The sequence below is a fragment of the Haliotis rufescens genome, unplaced genomic scaffold, assembly GCF_023055435.1.
Source record: "Haliotis rufescens isolate VD_foot unplaced genomic scaffold, xgHalRufe1.0.p SCAF_15, whole genome shotgun sequence".
Classification (NCBI taxonomy): Eukaryota; Metazoa; Mollusca; class Gastropoda; order Lepetellida; family Haliotidae; genus Haliotis; species Haliotis rufescens.
In genome coordinates, this window is record NW_025963835.1 from 7,431,216 (window position 1) to 7,452,395 (window position 21,180).

General features: G+C 39.8%; 2 protein-coding genes across 3 annotated transcripts in view; one reads left to right on the forward strand and one right to left on the reverse strand.

Moving 5' to 3' along the window:
• The window catches only part of LOC125380040, a 99,162-nt gene extending 87,582 nt beyond the window's left edge, over window positions 1–11,580 (reverse strand). For both annotated transcript variants that reach the window (XM_048396098.1, XM_048396097.1), the window contains exon 1: window positions 11,450–11,580. The gene's annotated coding sequence lies outside the window, so the exon portion shown is untranslated. The remainder of the gene's footprint in view (window positions 1–11,449) is intronic.
• LOC124119290 (GATA zinc finger domain-containing protein 14-like) lies at window positions 1,148–2,275 on the forward strand. The gene has a single exon (XM_046481752.2). It carries the CDS (start codon window positions 1,148–1,150, stop codon window positions 2,273–2,275), a length of 1,128 nt encoding a protein of 375 aa, XP_046337708.2.
• Window positions 11,581–21,180: the final 9,600 nt, after the last annotated feature.

Sequence of the window (21,180 nt, forward strand, 5' to 3'; positions counted from 1 at the left end):
CCCAAAGTTGAAAGTTAGTCAGGCTTAGAACTTTTTGACCAGGCCTTGTATTGCCTGCACTACACATCCCTGACAACCTGCAGGCTCTACATCACAAGCTTAATACATTCATAATGGCAGCAATCATTGAACATGTCGACATTACTTCCGGTATTTGATTATGAGGAATGTATACCGGCCTGAGACATAAGCCACTCAGAAGCCTAAATCTGTATTGTAAGTAAAGTATTATTCATTTCAGTAGAGTAAGCTTGAGGCTCGTGAATGTTTTGACCACAGAGTACTATAGCCACAGAGTTACAACTGCATGGTATCATGTAGTCTTTGAGGTCTGCTGCGGCAACATTTCAATACAGGGATCATAAACTAAAAGACAGAAAGGCTGTCCACATCCAGTATACTGACCAGTAACGCATCTACCACAGATTCTGCACAAACTTCAAACTATAGTATTAACCTGAGTCAGTTCTAAAAATAGTAACAAATTCCACACTCTGCCATTTCCATAGCAGTCTGCAGCTACAACAATACACCACAGTGCAACCTTGGTACACAAATATCTCCACTCCAAGCACTGTAGAGTAATTGAATCCAACAGAACCCCAGCTACACAGAGGAAAGATCAACTAAATGACGTAAACGCAGAAAGATTAACAGATAATTGACCTACCGAAAGAATCAGTCAAACTACATTCACTTCTTCAGTGCTCTTCTAATTGGTCCTAGCCTCATGAATAATCACATTTGTTAAAAGTAATGAAAATCTGATGTTAATTGTATTGGTTGTGATAGTGCTTGCCTGTCAATATCGGAAATTATTCTCATTGATTGAGTTTGTAAAAATACCAGTTTTCGCGATTAGCCTGACGAACTGACAGTGGTTGTTAATTGGACTGACCATCGTAAAAGGAAATGATAACCCCAGCCAGTCCCAAACAACTGACCATTTACAACGCGTCTGTGGCTACTGAGAAATATTCACCAGACTTGATATATATTGATTTTCAGCAGATAAACGAGAATATCGAGAACAATGATTGCCAAAAACAGACTTCTCCCCCACCCAGCCCCCATCAGTCCAACATCTCTTCATTTTCTTGTACTGAAGACATCTGGACAGTGACAGGCATTATTTGAGAGTTGTCATATGGCCATTAGATTCTGCGATAAATCTAACAACTTGTTCTATCTGAAGCATAAGAGAAACAACATTCAGGAGGCTGCCTTGATGGAGAATCAACATCAGAGAAACAACATTCAGGAGGCTGCCTTGATGGAGAATCAACATCAGAGAAACAACATTCAGGAGGCTGCCTTGATGGAGAATCAACATCAGAGAAACAACATTCAGGAGGCTGCCTTGATGGAGAATCAACATCAGAGAAACAACATTCAAGAGGCTGCCTTGATGGAGAATCAACATCAGAGAAACAACATTCAGGAGGCTGCCTTGATGGAGAATCAACATCAGAGAAACAACAATCAGGAGGCTGCCTTGTTTGAGAATCAACATCAGAGAAACAACATTCAGGAGGCTGCCTTGATGGAGAATCAACATCAGAGAAACAACAATCAGGAGGCTGCCTTGTTTGAGAATCAACATCAGAGAAACAACATTCAGGAGGCTGCCTTGTTTGAGAATCAACATCAGAGAAACAACATTCAGGAGGCTGCCTTGATGGAGAATCAACATCAGAGAAACAACATTCAAGAGGCTGCCTTGATGGAGAATCAACATCAGAGAAACAACATTCAAGAGGCTGCCTTGATGGAGAATCAACATCAGAGAAACAACATTCAAGAGGCTGCCTTGATGGAGAATCAACATCAGAGAAACAACATTCAGGAGGCTGCCTTGATGGAGAATCAACATCAGAGAAACAACAATCAGGAGGCTGCCTTGATGGAGAATCAACATCAGAGAAACAACATTCAAGAGGCTGCCTTGATGGAGAATCAACATCAGAGAAACAACATTCAAGAGGCTGCCTTGATGGAGAATCAACATCAGAGAAACAACATTCAGGAGGCTGCCTTGATGGAGAATCAACATCAGAGAAACAACATTCAGGAGGCTGCCTTGATGGAGAATCAACATCAGAGAAACAACATTCAGGAGGCTGCCTTCAGACTAAATCCCTTGATTCAAAATTGGCTTCCATCACCAAATTTGTCCATCATTCAACCTCATGTCACACCCACTACTTATCACAATAAGGAAACATTGGACATGTTGGCTGTCACACCAACATCTCATCACGATAAGGAAACCTAGGCCATGTTGGCTGTCACACCAACCACTCATCACGATAAGGAAACCTTAGACATGTTGGCTGTCACACCAACCACTCATCACGATAAGGAAACCTTAGACATGTCGGCTGTCACACCAACCACTCATCACGATAAGGAAACCTAGGCCATGTTGGCTGTCACACCCACATCTCATCACGATAAGGAAACCTTAGACATGTTGGCTGTCACACCAACCACTCATCACGAGAAGGAAACCTAGGCCATGTTGGCTGTCACACCCACATCTCATCACGATAAAGAAACCTTAGACATGTTGGCTGTCACACCAACCACTCATCACGAGAAGGAAACCTAGGCCATGTTGGCTGTCCCACCAACCACTCATCACGATAAGGAAACCTAGGCCATGTTGGCTGTCACACCAACCACTCATCACGATAAGGAAACCTTGGACATGTTGGCTGTCACTCTTACTTTCCCAGTCATTGCTGCCTCCTGAATAACCTCATCTAACATGCTTCATATGTCATCCTGCAGCATAATATTTATACTACTAGGAACATCTCTGACAAGTGATTTATGACATGAATAATAATGGAATTCATTAACTATGTCAACAAAAAATGTTACACAACTCAATACCAAAATTGCTATTTATTGATCTTCAATACCAGCACTATAAGTAGCAATACTGCTTCTACCATTGTGTTAACATATCTCCAATGTCGAATACTAAAATCAAAATACTCCAATCTGCATTTACCAGCAAGCCAACTGCAGCCATTCCTCCTGAGTTCTGATGGAGGGGACAAGGATGAACTCCTGCACAGGCAGCCCTTCATGTTAATACAGCTGCACATGTAACTCAGCCCGTCTGAGTCCTGTAAACATTGGGCTGGGCAGACACTGGACATGCCATGAATTTATAATCAGTAGGTGTTTACTGTGTGCCAACATTGTCTGGGTGTCAACCAGTCTGTCACTCCCTTATACTGCTTAATTCAAGACTGAGCAGATATAAAACGCATCCTAATGGTTTCTGATGCTGACTTTCCGTGAGCAGTATTAATACAAGCATTCACTTTCAGTGATCCATACCAATAGTATTCCCTTTCAGTAATCAGTATTAATACAAGCATTCACTTTCAGTGATCCATACCAATAGTATTCCCTTTCAGTAATCAGTATTAATACAAGCATTCACTTTCAGTGATCCATACCAGTAGTATTCCCTTTCTGTAATCAGTATCAATACAGTATTCAATTCATGTTATCAGTACTGATAGTATTCAATTCATGTTATCAGTACCGGTAGTATTCAATTCTTGTGATTAGTACCAGGTGTAGTACTCAATTCATGGTCAGTACTAGTAGTATTCAAATGATCAGTACTACATGTAGTAGAAGTATTCTCTACATGTGATCAGTACTTGCTATTCACTTCATGAAAAGACTGATCAATGAGAGGGTCTACACTATCACAAACCCATCTCTGGGTGATAGATTTCCACACACGCTTAGTTAATGCCTTCGGTTTGTAGTGTTGACAGTTCCATCAAGCACTAACTGAATTTAGAAGGATTTATTTACCGACCGTTCAATATTACATAATTGAAACTTGCTTAATCGGGGTTATTTCTGAATTAGCCCAGAGCTATTCCCAACACCTGTAAGGAGATCGAGACTAGAATCAGTAATATTTTATGTCTATTCTTAGTGTGTCCAATATTCAAAGGATAACCATGATAATGAGTGACTGTGCTAGACCATATGAAGTTATATCAATTTCCATAACTGGAGTTCAATATACAGTATGATTCTCCTTAAAAAATGTCATTCTATCTCCTCGCATAAGAGATGTTCAGAGAAAAGTATCATTTAGATAGGAATCCTAAATCGATCCCTTGTCTGCATAGCAGTGGGCAATTGGGAGAATTTCTTAATTTCTGTATACATGGTATATATGCAATGATAACTTGACAGCAGCCGGGCAAATGACAAGTGTATGCTAGTATAAAATAACTTAATAAGATTTCAAAATCAGAGTTTATCATCCAAACCTCAATCAACTGCAGTGAATTACGTCTGCAGTTTGTTGGCACTGCAAATGTCCACAATCCGGACAGTGCAACAAACAAACAAATTCTGGTGATAACACTGATAACAAGGACAGGTATTTTGATACCTCCTCAGTGGTCTAGTGGACAGAGCATCTGGAAGGTGGGTGGCCTCATCATACCCAAACATGCTAAAAGACGGTACTTGTTGTTACCCTGCCTCGCCTGTGACACTAAGGACATAAGACAAGATCTTGTCAGCTAGGAATCAGTATGCTGCGTCACACCTGGGTATCTATGTTAAACTGCAGCATGGAATCTCAGTAGGCTAGTAATAGAAAACTGGCACAAGTCCGTACTATACACACATGTACATGCCTGTCGCTATATACGTTGAAGCGCAATAATCTTGTAACAGATGCGACCCAACATTTCACTTGTAATAATGCTTTTATTTTTCATCATATCTTTTACTTATAGTTACCAATCATCAAAAAACACACTAAAATTTCAGTCTGTGCCCAAAACATTTCTGTCTACTTGCCCGAATTTAAAGCTCACATCGTTTCTGTAGATTTCAGTGTTTTCATATGTACTGTTATTGGTTATGGGTGGGGAACGTCACATTTGAATAGCAGATAGTCCTGGGAACACTGAACACATAGTTCAAAGGATTCTGATGTTGGTACCACGAGTGCCACATTGATGGATTGGCCGTGGTGAACTGTAAATGTGAACCTTTCAATGACATAAGTAGAAATATGTCTTATGAAACGAGTGAATGAGAAACACTACAAATACATAAAATGCATAAAACAAAATAATCTTTTAAACAGATTAGTATTATCAATTCACAGCTAATTGGCAGTGAGTCTACTCACGATGCGGATGTGTTTACAGATAAAGCACTTAAGAACATCAAAACTACTGAATAGTTCTTGACTGTGTTTACAGTTGCAGTGAGTCTACTCACGATGCGGATGTGTTTACAGATAAAGCACTTGAGAACATCAAAACTACTGAATAGTTCTTGACTGTGTTTACAGTTGCAGTGAGTCTACTCACGATGCGGATGTGTTTACAGATAAAGCACTTGAGAACATCAAAACTACTCAATAGTTCTTGACTGTGTTTACAGTTGCAGTGAGTCTACTCATGATGCGGATGTGTTTACAGATAAAGCACTTGAGAACATCAAAACTACTCAATAGTTCTTGACTGTGTTTACAGTTGCAGTGAGTCTACTCATGATGCGGATGTGTTTACAGATAATCCGCTTGTTTTAGAAGATGAAACATACTGAAAACCTTACTGCAAAAGTGTACGTGATGAAACAAAGTGTTGGAAATGTGTGTTTGTCGGCTATACTGCATCACTACGCCATGCCTTTCAACCTGTAAAGACAAGATCGGAGAACTGGCCCACACTCATCCTGCTGAACCATTACGAGGTGTAGACCCATAAATATCTGGGGTAGAATAGGTCTTCAGCAACCCATGCTTGCTGTAAAAGGCGACCATGCTTGTCGTAAGAGGTGACTAATGGGATCGGGTGGTCAGGCTCGCTGGCATGGTTGATGCATGTCATACTATCCCAATTGCGTGGATTGATGCTCATGATATCAATCACTGGATTGTCTGGTCCATACTCAATTATTTACAGACCGCCATCATATAGCTGGAATATTGCTGAGTGCGGTGTTAAACAACAAACAAACAAATAACATTTGAGATGTAAGTAGCTGCATTCAAGACCAAGCTGATCTATCATGCGAGACAGAATTGACACCGCTCCCTACCATTTATGAACATGAGATGTCAACACTGAGACATCACCATGAAGTTGTTTCAGAGGCATTTCGGTATAGATCCTTATACCGCTGTCAAGCAGACAACCGCTTGAAACGGTTTAAGGATCTATACCAAAAAGGTCGCCTTAACAGTAATTAGAGAAGTTGTTATCCTCAAATTGTGTCTACTGTGACCCCATTATTAGCTGAGTTTACTCGACCAAACAGAATTATACTCACCTCGGGCTTTGGACTAGTGCCTTAAGTCTCAGAATGTTAACAGATTCCCATAAAATGTTTGGAACAATTAAACTGAGTGGACATTTGTGGTGTGTCTGACTACAGTTTATAGGTAAGTGTGTAGGTCCATGTCGTCAGTCCCTTTAACACTTCAATAATGGATTACTTTAGTAATTGTTTCCGCATGAGGGAAAGACATGATTAGATATTAAAATGTCAATTATCAGTCTCACGCACATTTATGTATCTAGGGGCAGCCTCATACTAATGGTGAAGTCCATTGATTTCTTCCCAATAATGTACATGATGTAGCAGCCCTATTCATCATGTTCATGACAAACCAACCCTAAAAATAAGACCAATGTTAAATTTAGGAAAAGTATGATATGAGCTACATATTTTTTAAAATATTATACAGTACATAAAAAACAATAAGCATTGTGCATGAAAGTGCAGATGTCCTTGTTATTAGCCTTGACCATTAAAAGTTAAAACTAAAAGGGGTCTCTCAATTCAAATACCGAACCAACAAACATCAAGGACACCAGGACTCTACTTAATAAGGAATATTGCCTCTGTGAATTCAAGATTCAGTAAGACACAATGGGAATAATTAATTAAATAAAACATGTATATTAAATTATATAAAGAAACTACATGTAATGCCAATACATTATTAAATTGTTCAAATAGCTAGAGGAATGAATCATCCGACTAGCCCCCTTGGGTGGTTCAATGTCACACAAAACTATCCTTGACCTCAGCGAAAACTGACAAGATGTGAGTGACAATAATGTCTCGTTGCAATATGCAGTTGCCTGACTTCCTGCACGGTTTATCCCTGACATAGGCAAGAACACTTACATCACTGTACAGCCTCCACCATCAGGACACTCTACAGTAAGACCTATAGTTCAATAAGGAGCTCACTACCAAAGACAGAAAGTGAAGAAACTGTTGGCTAACGTTCCCAATAAATGTAGATATAACAATATTTATTTTCAATGTGTGATATTTACCATATGGAAACACACTCAGCTAATAATCTCTACATCCAGGATTGAAAAAAAATTTGTTTTTTCATTATATTTACAAACATGAAACTGCTGAACTCATTTGTTTCTAAATAATACCTTGCAATAATCTCACTAGAACATTCTTATGTAAGAATTGACTTTCACTCTGTGTCAGTTCATTGCAGTATCAACCTTCATAGAGTGAGGGCCAAACTGTTAGAACACCAGATGACATGAGCATATGTATTTTCATATTGTTCCACAGCAAAATGTTTGGTAGTTTGGTTGCATCAAATACAAGTAAAAAACATTGTCATTAGATGAGGAAAGTCTGAAAAGAACTACATATAACTCAGTCATGGAGACAGAGCGTCATAATACACTTACCATATTCGACATCATAAGCGCCCGCTCTAATAAGCGCCCACAGCAATATTTGCTAATATATTGGCAAGTGAACAATCCCAATTAGCACCCCTTCCGATTGAACAATGTACACAAGACTTAAATTTATTTGTGTATAATATGCACTCATGTGTTATATGCGCCCTTAATTATGGGCAATTACATTCTGGAAAAATATATCTGTCGTATATAAACATTTCTGGCTATTATCAAAACCACAAAATTAATAATCTTTCAACTGTTTTTTTCACCAAACTAATAATCTAATAACAACACCCCCATTTCTAATTTTGAGAGCGCCCTGATAGCTTATTATGTAGAATACGGTACTTCAAATACTGGACATCACAATGAGGATAGTGACGGGGGACATTTCTAGTGTTGTCAATGAACATGTGGTGATTATGTGTCAGTCATCCCTGATCCTTTTGCTGGTCATTCAGAAGTGATCATAAAGATGTGCCAATAGATACTGAACAGGCTGAAGTAAGTTCTACATTGATGTAGAATGTTGATGACTGTTACCGTCCATAGTTTGGACGTGCATTTATTCCTTTTGTCCACTAGGATGGGTCGTAGCAAGGATATTCGCTCACAAGCCAGCAGTTAAACACTCTGACTCTTTCCACTATATGTGAAAATGCTGAGCTCAAGATTACAATGTCAAAATGATCAGAAACAATGCTTTTGTATTTATTCATGCTTGGGAATTCCCAGGGGCTTACCCAGGAATACAGAATGAACATCAGTTTTGTGATCATGTGACCAGCCTCTAATCCAAACAGCTATGTATAGTGTAAATTTGTCATTAAAAGATTATTGAATACACAACTGTAACGTTTCACAAATATTGTGACTAAGTGTAACCCACATTGCCAACTCTTTCTTTCCTCGTGGTTGGGAAAAAAATTTGAAATTGTAATGACAACACTGCACCAGTCTCCTATGATGCTAGCTGCTACAAGACTGGACTACCACTGATGCTAGCTGCTACAAGACTGGACTACCACTGATGCTAGCTGCTACAAGACTGGACTACCACTGATGCTAGCTGCTACAAGACTGGACTACCACTGATGCTAGCTGCTACAAGACTGGACTACCACTGATGCTAGCTGCTACAAGACTGGACTACCACTGATGCTAGCTGCTACAAGACTGGACTACCACTGATGCTAGCTGCTACAAGACTGGACTACCACTGATGCTAGCTGCTACAAGACTGGACTACCACTGATGCTAGCTGCTACAAGACTGGACTACCACTGATGCTAGCTGCTACAAGACTGGACTACCACTGATGCTAGCTGCTACAAGACTGGACTACCACTGATGCTAGCTGCTACAAGACTGGACTACCACTGATGCTAGCTGCTACAAGACTGGACTACCACTGATGCTAGCTGCTACAAGACTGGACTACCACTGATGCTAGTGACTACAAGACTGGACTACCACTGATGCTAGCTGCTACAAGACTGGACTACCACTGATGCTAGCTGCTACAAGACTGGACTACCACTGATGCTAGTGACTACAAGACTGGACTACCACTGATGCTAGCTGCTACAAGACTGGACTACCACTGATGCTAGCTGCTACAAGACTGGACTACCACTGATGCTAGCCGCTACAAGACTGGACTACCGCTGATGCTAGCTGCTACAAGACTGGACTTAGCAATACTGTATATGGGTGATGGATTCCAGAGTCAAACAATGACCAGTCATTGGTCACTTGCCACAGTGATGAGAGCTTGACATATTGATTGATTCCCTACACTGTCTTATGGTGTTCTCAATCCTGTATTTAGTCCTGTTACACACACTGGTGACACTTCCTATATTCCAGCTTGGAATCACTACACATTACACACAGTGACAAATTACAATTCACAACGGTGAACCAAGGATCCAAATCAACAAAACTCTGCTAGTAAGACTTGTAAAATTTAGAAAGGTCCAGTGACATTTCCTTGTGGACTACCACTTTTACAAAAGTTTTTCCTACAGGCCCTGAACCAGAAATATCTGAAAACTTCCAAGCAAGTCTACAAAACTTCGCCAAGTCTAGATCTTTTCAGTGTCAGGAAAACGATGAGATTCTCTTGGTTCCTTTCTATTATATATTAGGGCTCGTCATTTTTTTCACAGGGTTGCTGGGTCAGAAGTGTTTGATGCACAAATGTACTAAACATATTGACCCTCCCCTAAAGCAATATAATTGGATGACCCTCCCCATGTCCTTGTACATTTTTTCATGACCTTCCCTGAAAAAGACAAAATGCTAAGGCACTATATACAATGATATAGTTTATTATAAAATGTCCATGACCCTCCAGAAATATGTGTATTGTGGGGGAACCATTACCATTACCAGGATTACAGTATCAGAAATTAAGGGGGTTCCTGTCTGGGGTCCTTGTGGTTTGCTCCTGGAATAGTATTGGAATCCAGGAAGCACTTTAATCTTTAACTTTAATACTAAGTGTAGGTAACCTGGACATTCGTGCTTAATTTAAAACACTGCATTAGTCAAAATAATAAGGAATTCACAACACTGTGAACTGAATCATCATAGACCACAATTGACATTAATGATGATCTCCATGGGCGGATACAGAGGGGGGTGCGGGGGTGCGCAACCCCCCCCCCCCCCTCTTTATTTCGAAAAATATCTTTATTTCTGTATAAATTACCACCAAAGACAATAAATAGATCTTAGTTGTGCACTCCCCCTTTTCAAAAAAGCTGTATCCGCCTCTGATCTCACTGACAAGGAATCCTTGATTGACCATGTAACATGTTAAATAATTTCATACAATGAGAACTTCTTACAAATCATTTACAGAACCTCACCTAATACCATGTAACCAATTACTCAAAACTGAAATCAAGCAAGGCTTAGGACTTGTTACAATCTTATCATCTCTACCTCACAACCAGCTGATTGCTCCAGCTGATTGCTAGAATGGTAAAGTCATTCATGCGGAACAAATGCTCCTGATAAGCTATAACTGTTATGTATTGTCTTGTGTGCGGTCTCCCCTCATAACACGGCAAGTACAATTCGTGACATCACTTGTGTTTATATCATAAAGTTAAGGCAAGTTTGTGAATACACAACAAATGCTAGTATTATTATTGTGTATGCCAGTGAAAGAGAGGTATCTTCTTCAGTCTGCATGTCTACATTCCACTGGTCTATTTTGAGTGTGGTGAAAACATGGGAAGGTGTTTAATTGCAAACGCAGATTGTTTGTGCAGGGGTGGATGGAAGCTGAAACAGCCACCTATGTGGGGTGATGGTACATTCACTGTCACAACACTAGGACAACAGCTGATCAACAACTGCAGCTCCACGACTGTCGATGTCGCTTAGCTATGCAGTTCACGCACATTCCCATCTCCATGAAAAGGGAAATTCCTCGACGGAAACGCAGCACTTTCCTCTGAAGCATGAGATATGATGATAGGCTATACACAACAAACACAAACATTGCTGAGTGTAATCTTTCAAACGTTTCTCCCAACTCACAAATATCGATTTGGGAGGCGAATTCAACGCTGACGACGTAAGATCTGGGTCACATCGCGAAACATAATTTCGCGACAGTCACCAACTCACTGCCGGCAACTGTAGCTCATTGCAACGACAGGCGACGACAATTAGACCCACCTACTTACCCCGACTCTTGTCTTGGAAGTACATCCATGCTAGACCGAGCTAGAGCGTATCCATATTGAGTGGAAGGGGGTAGGCAGGACCATTTCACTACACACAGTTTGTGACTCGCAGACCATAACAAATCCGCTTCTCTTCCTCTCGCATTGGAGAGTTCCGAATTTCGCGCACTGGGCAGTCGAGCGTGACGTCATAGACTCGGGATTTGCACCAATATGTTCACATTAATTATGTAAATGTCCACTTTACCCATACAGTATCATGGCAGCACCAAAGCTAAAATGTGTCGTGGTCTTTTATAATTCAGCACGCACATCATTTATCAACCTCCCCTGGTTTCCAGACACTATCCAAACCTCTAGCTAGCTTTAATAGTTTGCTGTTACAACCCAAGATATATTCATGAACTTACATGTATTTCAAGATTAGGAACTCGTATAAGGCAGAAGTCAATTGTATTTTCTATGAACAGTTCATTGCGGGATTCTAAAACTGTAATTCTAAAACTGTAAAAATGTTGTTTGTTTTTTTAAAAGTAATAGTCAACGAGCAGACGAGCACAGGATGAGAGTTACACCATTCACTATCCTAATGACTGGGGTAAGTGAGTTTAATTTTACGTCACTTCTAATATATACATGTCTTTTAAACATAATTCCCGTGAAGATCCGGGTTAAAATTGGTCTTCAGCATCCCATGCTTGTCGCAAGAGGCGACTAACGGGATCGGGTGGACGGACCCGTTGAATTGGTTTATGCATGTCATTGTATCCCAAATGCTCATGATGTCAGCCACTGGATTGTCTGGTCTAGACTCGATTATTTACAGACCGCCGTCATATAGCTGGAATATTGCTGAGCACGGCGTTAAACAACAAACAAACAACCAACGTTAAGAAACGATTTCTTCATGAAGCCATATTCCTCCGTATAAAAACACACACAAACATTTTGTTATCTGAGCGTATGCATCTCTAATTATACTAATACTTCTGTCCATAATTTTGTATTGAAATAAATGTTCACACCACGCGCGAGTCGGTGTATAAAACAATTCATTATAATTAGTGCTCGTCAATGTACATATAAAACACAATTAGTGTTCGCACTGCGATTGGTTCAGTGTATGAAACAAGTGTTCGCACTGCGATTGGTTCAATGTATAAAACAAGTGTTCTCACTGCGATTGGTTCAATGTATAAAACAAGTGTTCTCACTGCGATTGGTTCAATGTATAAAACAAGTGTTCTCACTGCGATTGGTTCAATGTATATAAACAATTTAGTGTTCGTACTGCAAGTGGGTCAATGTATATAAAACAGTCCATGTCTAGTCACGTGACCTTCAAGATCAATTAATTGATCAGGATTTCTTTTAACTGATCTTGTTTTGGCTATACCACACCCTGTTATAATAGTGAATTTACAGTACAAACGTTCAACAGTTCTCAACATTCTACAATGTTTATTTTCAATATTGTATATGGGTGATGAATTCGGAAGTAAAAAAATGGTCAATCACTGGTCACTTGCCACACAGTGGCGAGAACACTATCCTGTTATCCCGGGTTGAGTATAAATTCTTTCCAGCCAGTACAAATTTCCCAATTTCAATATCGATTTAACGCGCTAGAATTGGCATCAGTATAATTATGTTTTAAACAAAGCCAAAATATCGAAACAGTCCCTTTTGGACTTTACTGCATGTATTCTGACGACCATCGTATAGATGCCATCTGATGCGGTGAAGGTGAAGTGAATGGGATACAATTACCCAGCTGTAGTTGGCATCTTACTAGTTTGATGTATACGTTAAAGTACTATACTGTGATATTTGCACAAATCCTCATATAAAGCAATTATACATAACATTGTGAGAGCTATACTCTTGAAACAGAATCGACTCACGTTTAAACTCAAGCATCGTTCTTACAATGGGAAGCGACCATTTATCGCCATTTTTCGTGATATTACTGTAAAATTCTGCGTCTAAATTTGACTGTACCAATAACTTTGATTTTTGAGAAACTATGAGCAAATACGCATATTTTTTATCCGAGGATGGGATTGCAAATGTTGCTGTGCGAATGTTGATTTACGGGCGTTGTCGTGTTGAAACAGCACAAGTTGTCTGGAAGGGCGACAGTCTAAAAAGTCTCATCTCGGTAACGCACGACATTAATAATTTCCTTCTCCACCACGCACGCTCGCACACACACACACATACACACACACACACACGCACGCACGCACGCACGCACGCACGCGCGCACCACACACACCGGGTCGCATTTGAAACCTCTCGTTGCCTGCACCACTTTTAACTGCTGTGAAAGAGTTGATGGTGGTTAAATGTCAAAATGTCCATGTAGCAGGTTGGGTTTATTAATACTCCGGACTTAATTCAAATGTCCACAATTTTCACACAAAACTGTGGATGTGTTTAGTCATGCACACCGTGTCATCCATACTATATATACGGGATTTCAATCCCAAATATAGTGTTAGTGCAATTTGCACAACTGAATGGTGTCACAATAACGTCTGTTGCTTTGTATATATGAATAACCGCACCTAGAAATCATATTTTATAAGATACGGTTGTATATTTCAGGAAAGTTACTCTACCTATAATTTCCATATTAGTCAGTGGTTAAAGCGTTCACTTATGACGCCGAAGGACCGGGTTCAATGGCCCACATACTCATAGGTACAATGTGTGAATATTGATAGTAATATTGCTGGTGCTACAAGCTGAGTAAACCATACTCACACACGCTTCATTGAAACGTGTGTAAAATATAGTCAGCAATTTTCTTGCAAGAAGTAGCTGTACGAAGAAAAACATATCTCCCTCTTATTGTAGCGAAATGCTGAAATTCATAGCCTCTTTAAAATATATTTCAAGTTGATATATTTCCTAAAAAGACCAGTGCTCGTCGTAAGAAACGACTATATGGGTCTGGACATGAAGTGGAGATAAAGCGCCGTAGATTGTGTCATCGTATCCCGACAGCACGGGGCGTATATATATATCTCAAGCAATCACTGGGTTGTCTGGTCCAGAATCGATACTATATACAAACCGACGTCATTATAGCAGGTCTACTGTTGTGTGAGGCGTTAAACAACAAACTGTAAAAGTTTAATCGTGTACCTGATATATTTCATGCTCATCATAAGTGTTGATGTCATCTTAAATCTTCGGAAGTAAAAGATATGATTACACATGTATTGTGTTGCTATCATCAGCTGTACACATATATGTGTTTGAAGACGACTGCATGAAATATGAACCGTTATCTTAACAGCTATCTTAATGTTATAATAATAAATGTCACATATTTCACTCACTGTTAAGTGTTTTCATTTGGGACACCTTTAACTTTTATGTGTTTATGTGATTAGTTATAAACACCTCAAGGGCGTTCTCGTTGTTACACTTTTAAAATACTTACATGAATTTTGTTTGTATTAGGTGTTTCATTTAAAAACGCTATTTTAGTACATTGTTTAAAGACAATACAGCGTTCACATCCCTAATAAATATATAAAGCTTTATATTTGCACTGGACAAAGGTTCTTGGTTATTTACTATATATAACAAGCATTTAGAGCTAAACCCAGAAAGTTTGATTTAAAGCTATGAAATGTTATTTCCATATTAACCAGACAACAAAGAGCTATGAGAAATTGGAAAATGCCTCAATCGTCCGATATAACTGTACCCAACATAACTGATTGCACTGTATATGATGCAGCTTATAGCTAGCATAGAGATGTGCTATGGACACATCAGAAGTTTAGAAACAACAGTTACTCAAAATTACCTAATCCAACAGTTTAAAAATGACAATTCTACAGAAATAACGAGTCATCCAAAGTATGTACGATTAAAACAAGTATGTTCTATATTTATCTTTACCAAAACAAGATGATGACAAATGAAAACAACCCTGAAAGCTTTACGTTTGTACTGAATGCATTTCTTAGAACGGAAGATACTTAACGTCTTTCTCACCCTGCTGATTAAGAATTTGAAATTATCAAATTACGGCTCTTATAAAAACCAGGGATAACCATGTTATTTCTGTAAAGTAAAGACATAATACCTTTCTGAAATATATCTATAAGATTCAAGGAATGTTCAGGTGTTATCTCTGCCTTTGTTTGTAAACTCTAAAAAAACAATCAATTTTGTCACTGGCCATGAATATTTTATACAGAATCGAAGGCGATATTGCATCATATAGAAGTTTAATTTCCAGCAATACATTTCTTACATGCCTCAGACAGGTTAGGAATTCTGCCCTATACAATTCTATATGTAATGTTACTTCGTGTGCTAAATCTCAAGACCTATGTCAAAAAGCGTCTTTAACGATCAACGTATAGTCGGATCAAAGCACACATTGCCCCACTGAAGTACGTTACATGTTCCCCTGTGTATAGTCCTTGTCTAACTGCTGCACGCTGGGGGTCACGTCTTCTCACGAAGCTGGCACACATTGCCCCACTGAAGTACGTTACATGTTCCCCTGTGTATAGTCCTTGTCTAACTGCTGCACGCTGGGGGTCACGTCTTCTCACGAAGCTGGCACACATTGCCCCACTGAAGTACGTTACATGTTCCCCTGTGTATAGTCCTTGTCTAACTGCTGCACGCTGGGGGTCACGTCTTCTCTCGAAGCTGGCACACGTTGACATTGATTTTCAATGATGAATTTATTATGGTTGTGTCATAACGTTGTAGTTACGATGTAGCCATAAAATACCTCTTTGGTAGTTTCCATGGTGACGGTAGGAAACTATATAGGTCTAAGGATTTGTGATTGTGTGGTAAGGTTTAGTATGACTACATTCCATAACGTGCACACATGGGGATGGGCATTAAACTATTTTTATGACTCCTAATATGATAAGTACACAATACTTGACGTACCAGGGAACTGTTGGCCATTCACACTTGTATATATGGCGTTTGTGTGACAATAGTTGTTTTTAAGCGAATATGCAAAAGGTCTGACAGGGCAAAATAGAATATATAAAGTCGCATAGTTTCGTTTCGTTGCCCGCTATGGCAATATGTATCGACACTATTTGCTATCACTAATTCGATTCCTTTTATCATACATTCTCCACATGTCATACTGGTGTTGGCAGTTTGCCCCTCACATTGTACAGGTCACATTAGAAACATACCACTTTCAAAACAAGCCATTCTTTTCATACCGAGTTGTTTGACGGGAATAACAATCAATGGATTTTTTACTGGTGAATTTATGATTGCAAATTACACTTCCAAATATTCGAGGATGTCACCATTAGGCCATGGAGCAATATTTTAAGGTCAGGTAACACGTTGACCAAATGCCGTCGGCGCATATTTGCAGAGGAGTTCTTGACTTTATCAAGAATGAATGAATCACTTCGGGTGTTCCTTTAACGTTAGGTTGACACGTCGTGAAGTAACAGAAATACTGTCGACAACGGCGTATAAACCACTGATGCCCGTGTGCAATAATATCGACTCCACACAACCGAGCAGAGACATAGCTCCACCATTGCGACAAGCTTTAGTTATTATATGAGTGATTCACACACTAAGTCGTCCGTCCATCAGGCGTTACATGCTGAATACATGACGATTAGGTTATTCACATGAATTTAACCAGTCTTACAAGTGTCTTAGCTGCATGGTGCTACTCACCTTGATCACATTGAACACAACTTGTTTTCCATACCCAGCCATATTCGAGGCTGCCGTGATAGTCTCACTCTCTCATTCAAGGATGTAAAATATTCTAATGACATTTTTTCAAAAACTTTTTATTGCATTTTTCTCATACTAAAGAGGAAATATTAACAAGTTGCAAACAGAACTGTGACTTTGCGTATGCAAACCGGACACATATTGGTATGAATTAGTACTAACACCACTTGAAACCTGCTACCGGACAAATCCGTTATCTTCACATATGATCACTGTGCATGTAATTCAGTAGGAGAGCCTCACTATCCACCTCGATGTTACAGTGACCACAGATGTACAAGGATCTTGTTGAAGGACTAGAATGTGACAAGTGGTTAGACCGAAGATCTGGGTCTACGTCGTACAACACAATTTCTTTTCACAGTTTGCATTTGTAATTGCCTGAAGTTTGACTTCATGCAACTTCAGTGGCGCATGTTCCATGTATGGAGTATTATGAGACACATCACCGCATCCAGGTTTGTGTACACGTGACCCAGGAACCATCGATGCACCAACATGTTCGGTTGCCATGGTTGTACCCTTTTCGTCGACAGGTTGCTATGACTTACTGTCATTTGGGGATATCATGTATTTTCCTTGTTCATAACTGCTTTCTGTAGTCAGCGAATCCGGGCACCATTCCCTGTGCGTCTGTGGAGCCACTACCTGGTTTCTGCCATCTGGTCCTACTACAGGGTCATCAATATGGCAATAATAGGGCAGATAGTTCCTTACTTCTTCGCGAGGAAGTCGCGGTATGTAGGGCGGTACTGTAGATACTGCATCCATGTTTAACCGAGACAGGCCGCCTTCACTATGGTCAGTGTCAGTGTTGCATGATCTCTGTTGTAGTGTGCTTGTATTCCCACCTTGGTCCCGATTCTTCAAAAGACTTTCAATAGGTGGTAACTTCGTATATTCTTCACAGGGACAATATTCTTATGACTTGTATGAGATGTGAATTCTTGGAGTATTTTACGCCCAACCACCGGTACGGTAGCTTTATATTTCTTTGCTTCAGTCACCCTTGACAGTTTCGTTGTAACTTTGGTGTCACGAGAAACAGGCATCCTTTGCACACAGCCAGACGCCTGGTTGTAAAACACGTATCCTTCATGTGGAGAAAAGGTGATCAGTGTGTTGGAAGCATGCAAAGCATGTGAATCTCCACAGTGTAATCCTTCACTCGGTGGTTTGAGACAACCGTTCTTGAAGTATATGATTCCGGAGACGGTAAATGAGGTGTCGACAAACAATTTCGACGAGACATCCCCGAGATGTGTGTCTCAAGGCTTTTGTCAGGCCGGACATCAGTCACCATAGCAGCATCGGATGATGTGCTCAACCGGGTTGCTTTTGCACACGTGTCTGTCGTTTTCCTAACCCACCTGTCAGGGCTTTCATTGATAGCCACTCGCCTTTGTGAAGTGGGGGTCACATTTATCCTACCCGAAGGTATAGACAGGGCGTTCATAGTATGGTAACCCTCTGTGGTACCACTACCTACAGGATACACAATTGACCCATTTTGAAGTACATGTTCCAGAATTTGTGGCGCCAGGTTGATCTTACTGAGATACTTGTCATCCGCATGAAACGATTGGTCACAATTGGTGTCTGGTGCCATTAAACCATTATCAGGTGTATGAGTGTGGTTACTGTGGATTAACCGAGCTCGAACAGAGGATGTTTTCGTTGCACTTTCAGTCGATGAATCTTTTGTTCTACTTGTGTGGTGTTCCCAAGCAAATTGAGATGGGTCTCTTAATATGGCTGAATGATGTTCATCTGGTTGTGGCGCACACACTGACGCAATTGCAGATGTTGAGGCAGGTCCTGCAAAACTTTGGACCAGTTCAGCGAAATTCATTCTACTATCCCTAGGAGCTGATCCATCGCAGCTACTTTCTGACATATTGATGGAATTTTGAATGTGGTTGATATTAGCATTAAACCTGACATGCACGTCGACAATACCGCTTTTCCTTGCAATGCAAGACACGGGTTGAACGATTGATTGCTTCTGGGTATAACGACTCTTCAGAAGAGAAAAAACCGCTTCTGGGTATAACGACTCTTCAGAAGAGAAAAAACCGAAGTTTCAACAAATCTACGCAATTCAGACCTTTCAAAACCGGACGACTTGGCACCTCCAAGGCTATGTCTTCGCCTTTGCCGTCGTTACTGAGACAACGTCTTTGATGGCGAATTTGAACATATTCTGGCATGTTGAAGTACTTCTTTGTTATGCTGATCTTCCATGACTGGCATCTCTTAAGACCCGTTCTCTCCAGATTATAGTTCAATATTGTGTGATAGAATCTCTAATGAACAATTCACCGTTTCTTCAATATCACTAGAAACAATGTGATGCAAATTCAAAGTAATTCCTAGTTGTCCATGTTGTGATGATTCTTAACAAATAGGACATCGACATGACGCATATATACCTGCAATGAAAGAGGGTAGTATAATTTATTCTTATATATATTTATTCTATATATAATAGTGATGTCGCGATTCACATTTCACATCGGTGTTAGTCAGTTGTCAGTTGTGCTTCTTTGCCTTTATGAGCGAGTCTTTGGACTCTATTCTCAGTAAAATGACTGGGTTTTCCGCACAAAATGTCAGATATGCAGTATCGAGATGCGTAGCGTACCGTGGGTTCTGTATCGAAATATTTATCGTATCGCGTGACACCTATATCGCGACATCCCTAATACGTAACACTTTCAAAATGTGACATAAATATTTACTTAGAATGAAACTGAAACCCTAATGGGTTTGTGGTCAAATAAAAAAGTCGACTATGTTGAACCAACCATCGTGCGAAACATAACTCCATCGATGACCCTTGACATACAACATTTATTTTTAGGGTGTAAACAGATAAATATTTGTCAGTTTGGAACAAATACATCCGTATAAGGGATGGTTACGTGTCATGGCCATGTACATCTCCTTGACCCCATAGCATCAACTGGCCGCTTGGTCTGTGTGTCATTTCAGAAAGTGAAGGTCAATTCTCATAAATTTTTTATCACAATTTCTTACCTCAAAGGATGTAGGCCAAGATCTAAACACAATTTTATTTAATACGTGTGACTTCATGTTTACACTTACAGCCATAAAACAACCAGCTATATCGCGGAATAAAATAGTTCCTCAAAAAGAGAGTTGACATAAGCGTATGGATGCATAACTTACTCTTCAAAAACATCACGAAAACATGTACAAGTACAAGACGACAAAATGTCCGACACGATAAACGTGACGGGAGAGATTTCCGAAGTTGTTAATGAACCTGCATGTGGCGGTTACAAGTCATCATTGATCAACTGGCCGATCATTGAAAGGTGATTAAAGATGCGTCAAACAGACACTAAGGTAAATTCGTAGATTGCTGGAGACGGTCACTGTCAGCCTAGACACGGATCGAGTCGATACTACCATAGTTTGGATGTGCATTTCTTCGTTTGCTCATTAGGATGGGCCGTAGCGAGGATGTTCGTGAACAATCATGCAGTCAAGCTCTCTGACTTTTCTCAATGCATACTGAAACGCTGAGACCAAGATTAAAGCATCTAAAAGATCAGAAAGAAAGCTTATGCATGTTTTCGTGCTAGGGAATTCCCAGGGGTTTCCCCAGGAATGTAGAAGAAGTCCGTCAGTGTTTACGTCTATGGTTCTATCAATACGATATAAATTTCGGTACAAATAAGTCGACGTGTCAAATACATCAAAAGCTGACCTTTTTTCATGCGAAAAAAACCCTTTTGACATACGTTCAAGTTTTCGTCAGGAAACCAAAAGATTGTAGAAACTGTACTAGTGTATGTAATTTTACAGGCTCTTCCAACAATTCTTTCCCATTTTTCAAATGTGAATTCTTATTTATCAGTTCAACTGGTAATATATTATACAACTCTACGCCGATGATTGAGCAAAACTGAACGAAATTCAAGACAGTTTTTTCC